The sequence below is a fragment of the Mobula birostris genome, chromosome 1 (genome assembly GCF_030028105.1).
Source record: "Mobula birostris isolate sMobBir1 chromosome 1, sMobBir1.hap1, whole genome shotgun sequence".
In the NCBI taxonomy this organism is placed as follows: Eukaryota; Metazoa; Chordata; class Chondrichthyes; order Myliobatiformes; family Myliobatidae; genus Mobula; species Mobula birostris.
The window spans coordinates 4,453,326-4,467,490 of record NC_092370.1 but is presented as its reverse complement, the minus strand read 5'-3'; the positions used below and the strand labels follow the sequence as shown (position 1 = coordinate 4,467,490).

Sequence of the window (14,165 nt, the reverse complement as noted above, 5' to 3'; positions counted from 1 at the left end):
TAGCTGTAGCATATCAACTCCTTCACTGTTTTATACTTGGTCCGGCAGTCCTTTGCTAAGTGCCCCAGCTGCTGGCAAGCAAAACAAACTCTCCGGGACATCACAGCAGCTGCATCCACTATACCCACTTTATGATTTCTCTTGCACTTCCTTTTGTCTATTTCACTGGCCCACGAAACTATCGCAGAGTAGGTGGACCTTGCTGTTATGCCTAAATCTAAAATGTCCTGGTGGGCTGAGCTCAGGCCTTTCTTCAGCATTTTTAGGAAGACTGGGTCATCCCTCCCTGGATTATCCAACCCTGAATACTCCGCGTACACTCGGTATTTACATTACAAATGGGTCTTAGACTAAAAGTGAAACAGAAAGGCTTGTTATAATTCGATTTTATTACGTTACTTTGTTATAATTTGATATTAAGCAGCTAAGTAAACAATGGTAGGCATTTGTATGTTAAGGGTAAACATATTTGTTTAGCATAATGCCCCAGTAAAATAAAACAGTTGATATACTATTAAAATAAAAGGGGAGGAGTGAACCATATAGCCTACATTATAATAAGGGACTACTTTATGTTTTAGTAACACGTCGTTGCATGCGCTATTAGGCACGTATTGATCTGCACGTGTGTGTTGGGTTCGGTTTCTGCCAGTAAAGAACCATGAACCTTAGCTCCCGTCTCCAGCATTTTTATTAATAGCATTGTTGTGTAACCAGGCCACATACACAACATAATCAATATACGTAATTGATTTACTTGTTTATTTATTATTGTCTTATTTTATTTATTATTATTATTTTCTCTCTCTGCTAGATTATGTATCGCATTGAACTGTTGCTGCTAAGTTAACAAATTTCATGTCACATGCCGGTGATAACAAACCGGATTCTGATTCTTGTTAGCCACGGTTGTGTCATTTTTCTTGTAGAATTGAACAGCGGCACAGACGCAGATTGATTCTATTTTCCTTGTATTTACTATCAACACCCGCAAGAAAATAAATCTCAGGGCAGCATATGGTGATATATATTTACTTTGATAATAAGTTTAATTTGAATTTCAAACTTTAGATTTAATAGTTGTGGAACATGAGGGATGACCAACATGCACAAACTGCTTATATTCATCCCCCTTCCTTTTCCAGTCCCGATGAAGGGTCTCACCCAGAAATTCATTTCCATTGATGCTGCCTGACCTGCTAAATTCCTCCAGTATTTTGTGCAACACACACAAAATGCTGGAGCAACTCAGCAGGCCAGACAGCATCTATGGAAAAGAGTACTGTCGACGATTGGGCCAAAACCCTTCCTCAGGACTAGAGAAAAAAAGATGACTGACTCCTGATCTTCTTTTCTCCAGTCCTGATGAAGGGTTTCAGCCCGAAATGTCGACTGTTTTCTCTTTTCCATAGATGCTGCCTGGCCTGCTGAGTTCCTCCAGCATTTTGTGTGTCTTGCTTGGATTTCCAACATCTGCAGATTTCCTCCTGTTTGTGTTCAGTATTTTGCGTGTGTTATTCTGGATTTTCAGCATCTGCAGAATCTCTTGTGCTTATGAGGAATAAGCAGCGAGTTACAATATTGATAATTAGAGACAAAGGTGAAAAGAAATCTCCTGCATATGGTATCTCACAGAGAAAGAGTGTTATTTACGACTGAGTACACTCACCTTGTTCACAGAACTCTCCGTGGTAGCCCGGCAGACAGGTACAGACACCGTGAACCGCATCACAAGTCCCATTATTTCTGCAGCGACATTCCTGCCTACAGCCATCCCCATAGAAGCCAAGGTGACACACTGTTCAAGAGAAATGAGAAAAGGTATTGATATCTTTGTCAATGATGAGGCATGATAATGTAACGATTAGCCCAATCTTTTACAGCACTAACAAACAGGATTCCATTCCCCCATTCTCAGTAATGAGATTGTACATTCTCCCTGTGACCATGTGGGTTTCCTCCAGGTATTCCAGTTCATTCCCCCACCTTCCCATATTCTAAAGACACAAGGGTTGGGGGCTAGGGTGAGTAAGTGTGGGTATGCCCCGTTGCTGCCAGAAGCACGGCAACACTTGCAGGCACAAGTTTTGACTGTTGTTTGTTGACACAAATGACACATGTCACTATATGTTTTTTAATGTTTCCATGTCGTCATCATCAATATGTGATGTGTTGTATGACCCTCTGAGTGAAGAGGTTTCCCCTCATATTTCCCTCAAACTTTCACCTTTTACCCTTAACCAAAGACCTCTTGTTGTGGTCCCACCCAACCTCAGTGGAAAAAGCCTGCTTGCATTTACCCTAAATATGCCTGTCATAATTTTGTATACCGCTCCCCTCAATCTTCTATGTTCTAAGGAATAAAGTCCTAACCTATTCAATCTTTCCTTATAACTCAGGTCCTCTGGACCCAGCAACATCCTTGTAAATTTTCTCTGTACTCTTTCAACCTTATTTACATCTTTCCTGTAGGTGTCCTAAACTGCACACAATACTCCAAATTAGGGTTCACCAATGTCTTATACAACTTCAACCTAGCATCCCATCTCCTGTACTCAGTACTTTGATTTATGAAGGTGATGTGCCAAAAGCTTTATGACCCTATCTACATGTGACACCACTTCCAATGGATTATGGATCTGTATATCCAGATCCCTCTGTTTTATCACACTCCTCAGTACACTACTGTTCAGTGCCTGGTGGCCGGGTTCGGGACATCTTATCTGACCTGCAGAGGAATTTGCAGTGGGAGGGGAAAGATCCAATTGTCGTGATCCATGTGGGTATCAACGGCACAGGTAGTACAAGGAAAGAGGTTCTGCTGAGGAAGTTTGAGCAGTTAGGGACTAAATTAAAAAGCAGAACCAAAAGGGTAGCCATCTCTGGACTACTACCTGAGCCACGTGCAAATTGGCACAGGGTCATGAAGATTAGAGAGTCAAATGCGTGCTTCGAGGATTGGTGTAGAAGTGGGTTTTAATTCATGGGAAATTGGCATCGGTATTGAGGAAGGAGGGAGCTGTACCAATGGGACGGGCTCCACCTGAACCGTGATGGGATCTGGATCCAAGCGAATTGCACAACTAGGGTTGCGGATAGGGCTTTAAACTAAATAGTGGGGGGGGGGGTTCAACATATTGGAGAAGTATGGATAAAGTAAAAATGTAGTGCGGATAAAGATAAAGCAAAAAATAAAAAAGAGAAAAAAGGAAAAAGAGAAAGAAAAGCAAGAGTGGAGTGAAGAAGAATCAAGAGCAAAAGAGTAAAAGATTACAAGATTTTAAAAGCACAATGAGGGTAAGGGCACTTTGTTTGAATGCCTGTAGCATTCGCAACAAGGTCAGTGAACTTGTGGCTCAAATCAGTAGAAGGAGGTAGGATTTAGTGGCCATTACAGAGGCGTGGTTGCAGGGTGGAGGGGATTGGGAATTAAATGTCCAAGGGTATCAGGTAATATGGAAGGACGGGCAGGAAGGTAAGGGAAGTGGGGGAGCACTCTTAATTAGGATGAGATCAGGGCGATAGTGAGAGATGATACAAGATCTAAGCAGAACGCTGAATCCATCTGGGTCGAGATTAGGAATAGTAAAGGGAAAAAATCACTGGTGGGAGTTGTCTATCGGCCACCAAATAATAACATTGCAGTGGCACAGGCAATAAATGGAGAAAAATCTGATGTAAGAATGGAACAGCAGTTATCATGGGGGACTTTAACTTGCACACAGATTGGGTGAATCAAGTTGGTCGAGGCAGTCTTGAGGAGGACTTCATAGAATGCATCTGTAACAGCTTTCTTGAACAGCATGTTACTGATCCTACAAGGGAACGTGCTGTCTTAGATCTGGTCCTGTGCAATTAGACAGGTAAAATTAGTGATCTTATAGTTGGGGATCCTCTTGGAAAGATTGATCACAGTATGATTGAATTTCTCATACAAATGGAGGGTGCAATAGTCTATCTAGTAGGTAGCCGTTGATCCCAGGGGATCATGGGTTTGTGCCTCTGGTGGACTGTCTCTTCTCTAGGGTGTGAGCTTGGTGGGGGGATGATTTGAAGAACTGGCTGTTGCCCAAGCAGTGGGTTTCCCCTCTCCATGTCACTGACGTAGTCGAAGGGAAGGGCAAGGGCTGATACAGCTTGGCACCAGTATTGTCACAGAGGTTGCCAGAGTGACGTTGTAAAGAACATCAAACTGCCATAGGGACCCTGGCTCCTGATTTCTTCCTTGGGGTTTACTCCCGAAGCCTCTCCCATGGGTGGGTATGGCTGCAAGGCAGCGGAGGTTTAAAATCAGAGTTTTTCTTCTAAAATCTGTATTATACCTAAAAAATAGAGACTACAATGTGATGAGGGAGTATTTGGCTGGTGTGGACTGGGAACACAGGCTATATGGTGGGACAGTTGAGGAACCGTGGGAGACTTTCAAAGAGATTTTTCATGGTGCTCAACAAAAGTATATTCATGTTAAAAGCAAGGACAGTAAGGGTGGGGGGAGCCAGCCTTGGATCCCTAAGGAAATAAAAGACAGCATCAAACTAAAAGCCTGTGCATACAAAGTAATCAAGAGTAGTGGGATGGGAAACAGGAAGATTGGGAAAACTTTAACAAGCAGCAAAGTACCACTAAGCCAATGATAAAGAAAGGGAAGCTAGATTACTGTACTTCTTCCTATAGATGCTGCCTGGCCTACTGCATTCACCAGCATTTTGTGTGTGTTGTTATGAAAATAAACTAGCACAAAATATAAAAATGGATAGTAAAAGTTTGTATAATTATATGTAAGGGGGTTTCGACTTTTATGTTACTGCGGAGGCTAATTAAAATGGCGTTTTTGTTATGTTAATGTGGGAAATGCGGATTTGTTGTGTTAAACACTGAGAAAGTTTGCGCTAGCAGCTTATTGTGGTTTAGAGGGTGATAAGAGGGTGCTATTAACCAATTGGGATAGTTGTTATGGTTTTGGTGTATTTGAAGATACTGTTTGCGAGGGGGTTTGGGGGCAGAAGGCGGGAGAGCGAGACAGAGGATGGACCAGGTGCTGTGAGACCGCTAACGGGGTCGGACCCCCAGCGGGACGTTCGGCGAGGCGACGGAGACAGACTCGTGTGGAGCGTCTGGTCGACCACCGTTGTTGGTCCCAGGCGGCCGGTCGAGGTGGTCCGAGGGGGTCACAGGGTGAAGAAGAAGGTCCTTGAGCTCCAACGGTTTTGTGCACGAAGAGATTGAACTTTGATAAGTGTTGGCGCTTTTTTTTCCCCATTACTTTCCTCTCTGTATCAAATGCATATTAATGTCATAGAATTAGTAATATCTATAAACTGTAAATCATTTAATTGCATCTGGTGTATTGTCTGTTATTTGGGCGGGGTGGGGTACCTCACACAGCATCCACACAAACGAATTACCCAGTTTGGCGGGGCCAAGGCTGTTTCCCTAGACGACAGCAAGCCGAGCGACCCTGAGGGTGGCCAGGGGGGCTACATATATAAAGTGGAAAAGGGTGGCTAAAGTGAATGTAGGTCCAGGGGAGAAAAGAGAAGGGGGAATTGATATTGGATAATGAGGAAATGGCCGAGGCTTTGAATAACTACTTTGTGTTGGTCTTCACGGTGGAGGACACATCTAACATGCCAAAGAGAGATGTTAAGGGTGCGATGGGAGGTGAGAACCGCAATACAATGCTACCACTAAACAGGTAGTGCTGAGCAAACTTGTAGTCCTGAAGATAGACAAATCCCCTGGTCCTTATCGAAAGCATCCCATGGGACTGAAAAAAATGGCAGAAGTTATAGTAGATGCTCTGGTGATGATTTACCAAAATTCTCTGGACTCTGGGCAGGTCCTGGTGGACTGGAAGACGGCGAATGTCACACCACTGTTCAATAAAGTACATAGGCAAGAGGCAGGTAACTACAGGCCAAGTAGATTAACATGTGTAGTTGGGAAAATGCTATCATTATATATCATTAAAAAAGAAATAGCGAGGCATCTGGAAAGAAATGGAGTTATCAGGCAGAAGCAGCATGGATTCAGTAAAATTGCAGCATACTGCTGTGCAGAGGGATTTGTGGGTGCTTCTGCATGAATCACAAAATGTTGGTTTGCAGGTGCAGCAGGCTATCAAGAAGGCAAATGGGATGTTGGCCTTCACTGCTAGAGGGATTGAATTTAAGAGCAGGGAGGTTATGCTGCGACTGCACATGGTACTGGTGAGGCCGCACCTGGACTACTGCGTGCAGTTCTGCTCTCCTTACTTGAGGAAGGATATACTGGCTTTGGAGGCAGTGCAGAGGAGGTTCACCAGGTTGATTCCAGAGATGGGGGGGTTTAGACTATGAGGAGAGATTGAGTCACCTGGGACCATACCTGCTGAAATTCAGAAGAATGAGAGGAGATCTTACAGAAATGCATAAAATTATGAAAAGGATAGATAAGATAGAGGCAGGAAGGTTGTTTCCACTGGTAGGTGAGACTCATGGGAGTAGATTTAGGATGAAGATGATGAGGAACTGCTTTTCCCAGAGGGGTGAATCTGTGGAATTCTTTGCCCAATGAAGCAGTGGAGTCTACCTCAGTAAATATATTTAAGACAAGGTTGGATAGATTTTTGCGTAATAGGGAAATTAAAGGTTATGGGGAAAAGGCAGGTAGGTGGAGATGAGTCCATGGCCTGATCAGCCATGATCTTATTGAATGTGGAGCAGGCTCGATGGGCCAGATGGCCGACTCCTGCTCCTATTTCTTATGTTATTATACCATCTCAGAGTACATAGAAACATAGAAAATAGGTGCAGGAGTTGGCCATTTGGCCCTTCGAGCCTGCACCACCATTCAGTATGATCAATTCTGCAAAGCTGCCAACACAGTTTGAAAAACATATTAAACTGAAATCTGAAATTATTTTTCTCTGAATTCATCTAAGTCAGCTTCTAAATTAAGCCACCCACTGAAAAAGGATTTGAAAGAAAATTTGCAGGCCAGCTATAAGGAAAGAAATGAAGACAGAACAGAGAACAGTTCTGGCCTTTTAGCCCATGATGTTGCTCTGACCTTTTACCCAACTCTAAGATCAACCTAACCTTCATAACCCTTCATTTTTCTACCATCTGTGTACCTAAGAGTTTTTTTTAGATATCCCTAATTTATATGCTTTTTCTGCAACCCATGACAAGATGTTCCACAAACTCACCAATCTCTATATAGAACATAGAACATAGAATAGTACAGCACAGTACAGGCCCTTCCGCCCACAATGTTGTGCCAACCCTCAAACCCTGCCTCCCATATACCCCCCCCCCACCTTAAATTCCTCCATAGACCTGTTCAGTAGTCTCTTAAACTTCACTAGTGTATCTGCCTCTACCACTGACTCAGGCAGTGCATTCCATGCACCAACCACTCTCCGAGTAAAAAACCTTCCTCTAATATCCCCCTTGAATTTCCCACCCCTTACCTTAAAGTCATGTCCTCTTGTGGTGCCCTGGGGAAGAGGTGCTGGCTATCCACTCTATCTATTCCTCTCATTATCTTGTACACCTCTATCATGTCTCCTCTCATCCTCCTTCTCTCCAAAGAGTAAAGCCCTAGCTCCCTTAATCTCTGATCATAATGCATACTCCAAACCAGGCAGCATCCTGATAAATCTCCTCTGAACCCTTTCCAATGCTTCCACATCCTTCCTATAGTGAGGCGACCAGAACTGGACACAGTACTCCAAGTGTGGCCTAACCAGAGTTTTATAGAGCTGCATCATTACATCGCGACTCTTAAACTCTTATCCCTCGACTTATGAAAGCTAACACCCCATAAGCTTTCTTAACTACCCTATCCACCTGTGAGGCAACTTTCAGGGATCTGTGGACATGTACCCCGAGATCCCTCTGATCCTCCACACTACCAAGTATCCTGCCATTTACTTTGTACTCTGCCTTGGAGTGTGTCCTTCCAAAGTGTACCACCTCACACTTCTCCGGATTGAACTCCATCTGCCACTTCTCAGCCCACTTCTGCATTCTATCAATGTCTCTCTGCAATCTTTGACAATCCTCTACACTATCTACAACACCACCAACCTTTGTGTCATCTGCAAACTTGCCAACCCACCCTTCTACCCCAACACCTAGATCGTTAATAAAAATCACGAAAAGTAGAGGTCCCAGAACAGATCCTTGTGGGACACCACTAGTCACAATCCTCCAATCTGAATGTACTCCCTCTGCCTTCTGCAGGCAAGCCAATTCTGAATCCACCTGGCCAAACTTCCCTGGATCCCATGCCTTCTAACTTTCTGAATAAGCCTACCGTGTGGAACCTTGTCAAATGCCTTAGCAAAATCCATATAGATCACATCCACTGCACTACCCTTATCTATATGCCTGGTCACCTCCTCAAAGAACTCTATCAGGCTTGTTAGACACAATCTGCCCTTCACAAAGCCATGCAGACTGTCCCTGATCAGACCATGATTCTCTAAATGCCCATAGATCCTATCTTTAAGAATCTTTTCCAACAGCTTTCCCACCACAGACGTAAGGCTCACTGGTCTACAATTACCCGGACTATCCCTACTACCTTTTTTGAACAATGGGACAACATTCGCCTCCTTCCAATCCTCCGGTACCATTCCCGTGGACAACAAGGACATAAAGGTCCTAGCCAGGGGCTCAGCAATCTCTTCCCTCGCCTCATGGAGCAGCGATATAAAAAAACTTAACTCTGATATCCCGCCATACTTTCATTGAATCACCTTAACCCCTCATATTATCCATTTCTGTCCGGAGGAAAAGTCTCTGACTGCCCAATCTACCTGTGCCTCTTATCATTCTGTACAACTCAATTATCATCCTTCACTCCAAAGACAAAAGTCCTAGCTCAATCAACCTTTCCTCAATAGACATGCTCTCTAATCAAGGTAGCACCCTGGTAAATCGAGGCGACCAGAACAGAACGCAATACGCCAAGTGACGTCTAAGAGCTGCAACGTTACCTTGAGACCTCTGAAGTTGAAGACAAAGGAAATGAGAGACTTACCATCTGTGCAGTTGGGTCCTGTCCATCCAGCATCACAGAGACAACCACCTGCAAGATAAACAGCTAGATTAATCAGTGTCAGGCCAAAGTAAAACCGCTTAACACCTCAAATCAAAATCGCAATGGCATAATGCTTCAATCCATTACACAAGGGATTCTGCAGATGCTGGAAATCCAGAGCAACACACACACAATGCTGGAGGAACTCAGCAGGTCAGGCAGTATCTATGGATGCTGTCGATGTTTTGGGCCGAGACCCTTTATCAGAGCTGGAAAGGAAGTGGGAAGTATGCATCATGTATTTTGTTCATATTTAGTTAAGTACGGAAAACGTATGATCTAAAATTGATCAATAGAAATGATATTCAACCCATAAAAGTGAGAAATGATGTATTTTGAAAGGTCTAATTTGAAAGCAAAAGACAGGATTCTTGCAGTGTGGAGGAATAGAGGGATCTGGGAAGGATGTGGAAGCTTTAGAGGGTGCAGAGGAGATCTACCAGAACGCTGTCTGGATTAGAGAGCATGCCTTAACAGGAAAGGTTGAGTGAGCTAGGGCTTTTCTCTTTGGAGCGAAGGACGAGAGGTGACTTGATAGAGATGTACAAGATGATAACGAGACAGAGGTAGCATAAGGAGCAAAATTAAAAAAAATCAATTGACAAGCTTTTTCCAATGTAACTGAGGGATCAAAGAAAAAAAAAAGGGAAAATGCAGATTCATTTTAATTCCTTTGAATACAAATACAGAATGGGGAGATCACAATTGATCTTGAATTAGTTAAACTGACTTATCAAATGTTGGTGATCTCTGGACTGATTTTTTGTGGAAATTGAATGAGGAAGAATGCAAAGTTGTTTTCAGACACAGAGAGCCACTGAATTTAAGAATTGACATTCTGTCATTAATGTTCCCATCGTGTAGTTGTTTGTCACAACCGTTGTGTGAAATACAATCCCTCAATGGTGTTCTGGTTACGTAGACCATAGAACACAACAGCACAGTACAGGCACTTCAGTCCACAATGTTGTGCCAATCTTTAAAGGTATTCTGAGATAATCTGACCCTTCCCTCTCACATAACCCTCCATTTTCCTATCATCCATATGCCTATCTGTGTGCCCCTAATGTATCTGCCTCTACCAGTGCCCCAGCAGTGCATTCCACACATCCACCACTGTGTCAAGAACTTGTCTCTGACATCCCTCCTATACTTTCCTCCAATCACCTTAAAATTAGGTTCCTTAATATTTGCCATTTCCGCCCTGGAAAAGTGTCTGCCTTTCCACTCAATCTCTGCCTCTTATCACCTTGTACTCCTCTACAAGTCATCTCGTACACCCCTCTATGTCATCTCGTACTCCTCTATAAGTCATCTCGTACACCCCTCTATAAGTCATCTCGTACACCCCTCTATAGGTCATCTCGTACTCCTCTATAAGTCATCTTGTACACCCCTCTATAAGTCATCTCGTACTCCTCTATAAGTCATCTCGTACACCTCTAGGTCATCTCGTACTCCTCTATAGGTCATGTCGTACACCTCTAGGTCATCTCGTACCCCTCTACAGGTCATCTTGTACCCCTCTACAAATCATCTCGTACACCTCTAGGTCACCTCGTACACCCCTCTACAAGTCACCTCGCACACCTCTACGTCACCTCGCACACCTCTAGGTCACCTCGCACACCTCTATAAGTCACCTCTCATATCTACCTTGGTTACTGAAGGACCAGTGACTAAACCAGAAACCTTAAATGCTGAGATCAACATTCAAACTGCAAATATTAATCTTTATAATATAGTTGGTGGAGAAATTTCATCTCTGGTTGCCAATTATTAACATCAAAATATTTAACTGAACAAAATACAGTCCACTCTGCTTAATTGGGCCATTAGTTAATCGGGCAACCACTTATTTAGGGTAAAACTCTTAAAGAACAAAAACTAATCGAGAACATAGAACATAGCATAGTACAGCACAGTACAGGCCCTTCGGCCTACAATGTTGTGCCGACCCTCAAACCCTGCCTCCCATATAAGCCCCCACCTTAAATTCCTCCATATACCTGTCCAGTAGTCTCTTAAACTTCACTAGTGTATCTGCCTCCACCACTGACTCAGGCAGTGCATTCCACGCATCAACCACTTTCTGAGTGAAAAACCTTCCTCTAATATCCTCCTTGAACTTCCCACCCCTTACCTTAAAGCCATGTCCTCTTGTATTGAGCAGTGGTGCCCTGGGGAAGAGGCGCTGACTATCCACTCTATCTATTCCTCTTATTATCTTGTATACCTCTATCATGTCTCCTCTCATCCTCCTTCTCTCCAAAGAGTAAAGCCCTAGCTCCCTTAATCTCTGATCATAATGCATACTCTCTAAACCAGGCAGCATCCTGGTAAATCTCCTCTATACCCTTTCTAATGCTTCCACATCCTTCCTATAGTGAGGTGACCAGAACCGGACACAATACTCCAAGTGTGGCCTAACCAGAGTTTTATAGAGCTGCATCATTACCTCGCGACTCTTAAACTCTATCCCTCGACTTATGAAAGCTAACACCCCATAAGCTTTCTTATCTACCCTATCCACCTGTGAGGCAACTTTCAGGGATCTGTGGACATGTACCCCGAGATCCCTCTGCTCCTCCACACGACCAAGTATCCTGCCATTTAATTTGTACCCTGCCTTGGAGTTTGTCCTTCCAAAGTGTACCACCTCACACTTCTCCGGGTTGAACTCCATCTGCCACTTCTCAGCCCACTTCTGCATCCTATCAATGTCTCTCTGAAAATAGCAGGGATCTCCTTTGCTTATTTGGGACGCTATGTTACTTAATTGGAACAGGAGACTGTTGCTGAACAGATTCTACCAAGCATCAGTCACATGTGACACTACACTATGCTTACAGGGAACAGTTTTTAAAATAGTGTCAGTTGCACATGCTTATATTCAAAAAACAATCATTTTTTTTCCTACTGATAGTTGGCGAGAAATAAGCAACAAGACAATTCATTAGACCTTAAGGCACAGGAGCAGAATTAGGCCATGTTGTCCATCAAGTATATGGAGGAATTTAAGGCGGGGGGTTATATGGGAGGCAAGGTTTAAGGGTTGGCACAACATTGTGGGCCGAAGGGCCTGTACTGTACTGTGCTGTACCATTCTATGTTCTATGTTTTAAGTCTGCTCCGCCATTCAATCATGACTGATCCTTTTCTCACCACCCCCCCCCCCCCGCCCCCGCCCCCGGCCCACTCCCTGTAATCTTTGAATCTATCAAGCTCTGCCTTAAATACACCCAATGAGCTGGCCTCCACAGCTGCCTGTGGTAACAAATTCCACAAATTCAGAACTACCTTACTGTCCTTGCCCACCGTGGCTTCAAGCATTCAGGCTTGGAGATGCCAGAAACAGCCAAAAGTGAATATGAAATAATTTCACTACTTCAGCAAGTTAGAACCTACAAAGAATTTTAAAGTATTGATAATCATCTTGAATGTTCCAATGAAAATGAAGATTCGGAGGATGCAACTATCAAAAGCATTGTATGAAAGTAGTTCATTAACTACACTCTGTGTCTGCACTGATTTTGTTCACTTACAGTCAATTAAAGAACATGGCAGTGTACACTGGATGAATTCCTCTGAAGATAACTATTAGGAATTAATACAGTTTTATAGTTCTGTAGTAGCATTGATGTTCTAATTTATTCTGTATTTCATTTAAATACATAACTTATTACTCAGTTAAAACAGTAGTTTGTCTTCTTTTTTTTAAACACGTTTTTACTATTCCCATGAAACTTCAGCTAATTGGGACAGTTGCTTAATTGGCCAAAATGTACTGGTCCCGATGTGTCCCAACTAACTGTATAATGGTTGTTTTTGATTTTATTAAATGAAATGGTTGATACTTACCCTCAGAGCAGATTCCATGGACAGTACAGTTTAAGGGTCCACAGTTCAGTACGTTACACGATGGCCCAGACCAAAAGCCGCTGCAGTAACAATCTCCAAGTAAACAGTCTCCGTGTCCACTGCAGTCTGGGGGTACACACTCAGGTTCATGTACACATATGACCGTAGAAACAGAGCGGGGACAGCGCCACATGGGATCAGATTTACTGTTAAAGGAAAGATTTCTGACTTCAGAAAGTTGACAGGACACAGCATTTTGGTTTCAGTTTCATATTCATGGACCAGTTCAGTTAACTCAGTAAAGGGCCAGCAGTGTTCAATGCAGAACCACAAGATTTCACATCAAAAACTGAATAGGATATTGTTATTACACAAATACATACTGAGGCTTTATATGGCATTGGTCAGGCTGCATATGGAATATTCTGAGCAGTTTTGGGCCTCTTAATGGATGTGCTAGCACTGGAATGATCCTGGCAATGAGGAGAATTTGACAGCTCTGGGCCTGACCTCACTGGAATTTAAAAGAATGAGAGGAAATCTCATTGGAACCTATCAAATATTGAAGGTGGGTGTGGAGAGGATGTTTCCTATACTGGTAGAAGGCACAACCTCAGAACAGAGGGATGTCCATTCAGAACAGAAATGTGGAGGAATTTCCCAAGCAGAGGGTGAATCTATGGTTTTCATTGCCACAGATGGCTGTGCAGGCAAGTCATTGGGTATTTTTAAAGTGGTGGTGGATAGGGTTTTCATTAGTCAGGGTGTCAATAATTACTGGGAGAAGGCAAGAGAAAGGGGTTGAGAGGGGTAATAAATCAGCCATGATGGAATGGCAGAGCAGACTCGATGGGCTGAATGGCCCAATTCTGCCCCTCTGTCTGAAACACAAGTGTAAACATTCCTTTCAAAATGCAGAGAGATCCTTGTTAGGAAGCATTGTGATCAGTTTAGCTGAATTAATCATTATGGCATTCAGATTTGTATCTTAATGTTTTTTAATAGCTTCCAAAGATTTCCGCATGTGGGCTTCATATGGAGATCCAGGTGAATTTTAAAACTCAAAACTGAAAAGTAAGACTGATTATTTTTAAAATCACAGAGCACTGGCCAAGATATCAACTGAGCTGAGGCTGTTGCAGGGCCTCCTTTGTGTATGGGTCCCTGACTTAGAGTTCAAGGTAAGTCAAGTGAAGTTTATCGTCATTTAATGT

General features: G+C 43.2%; 1 protein-coding gene across 1 annotated transcript in view; it reads right to left on the bottom strand.

Moving 5' to 3' along the window:
* nagpa (N-acetylglucosamine-1-phosphodiester alpha-N-acetylglucosaminidase) overlaps positions 1 to 14,165 on the bottom strand; it is a 74,996-nt gene that overhangs the window by 16,778 nt on the left and 44,053 nt on the right. Inside the window, exons 6-8 of the mRNA XM_072251722.1 lie at positions 12,952 to 13,157; positions 9,031 to 9,078; positions 1,670 to 1,798 (exon numbers count right to left, since the gene is read on the bottom strand). Of these exons, the coding sequence (XP_072107823.1) occupies positions 1,670 to 1,798; positions 9,031 to 9,078; positions 12,952 to 13,157 (383 nt within the window). The remainder of the gene's footprint in view (positions 1 to 1,669; positions 1,799 to 9,030; positions 9,079 to 12,951; positions 13,158 to 14,165) is intronic.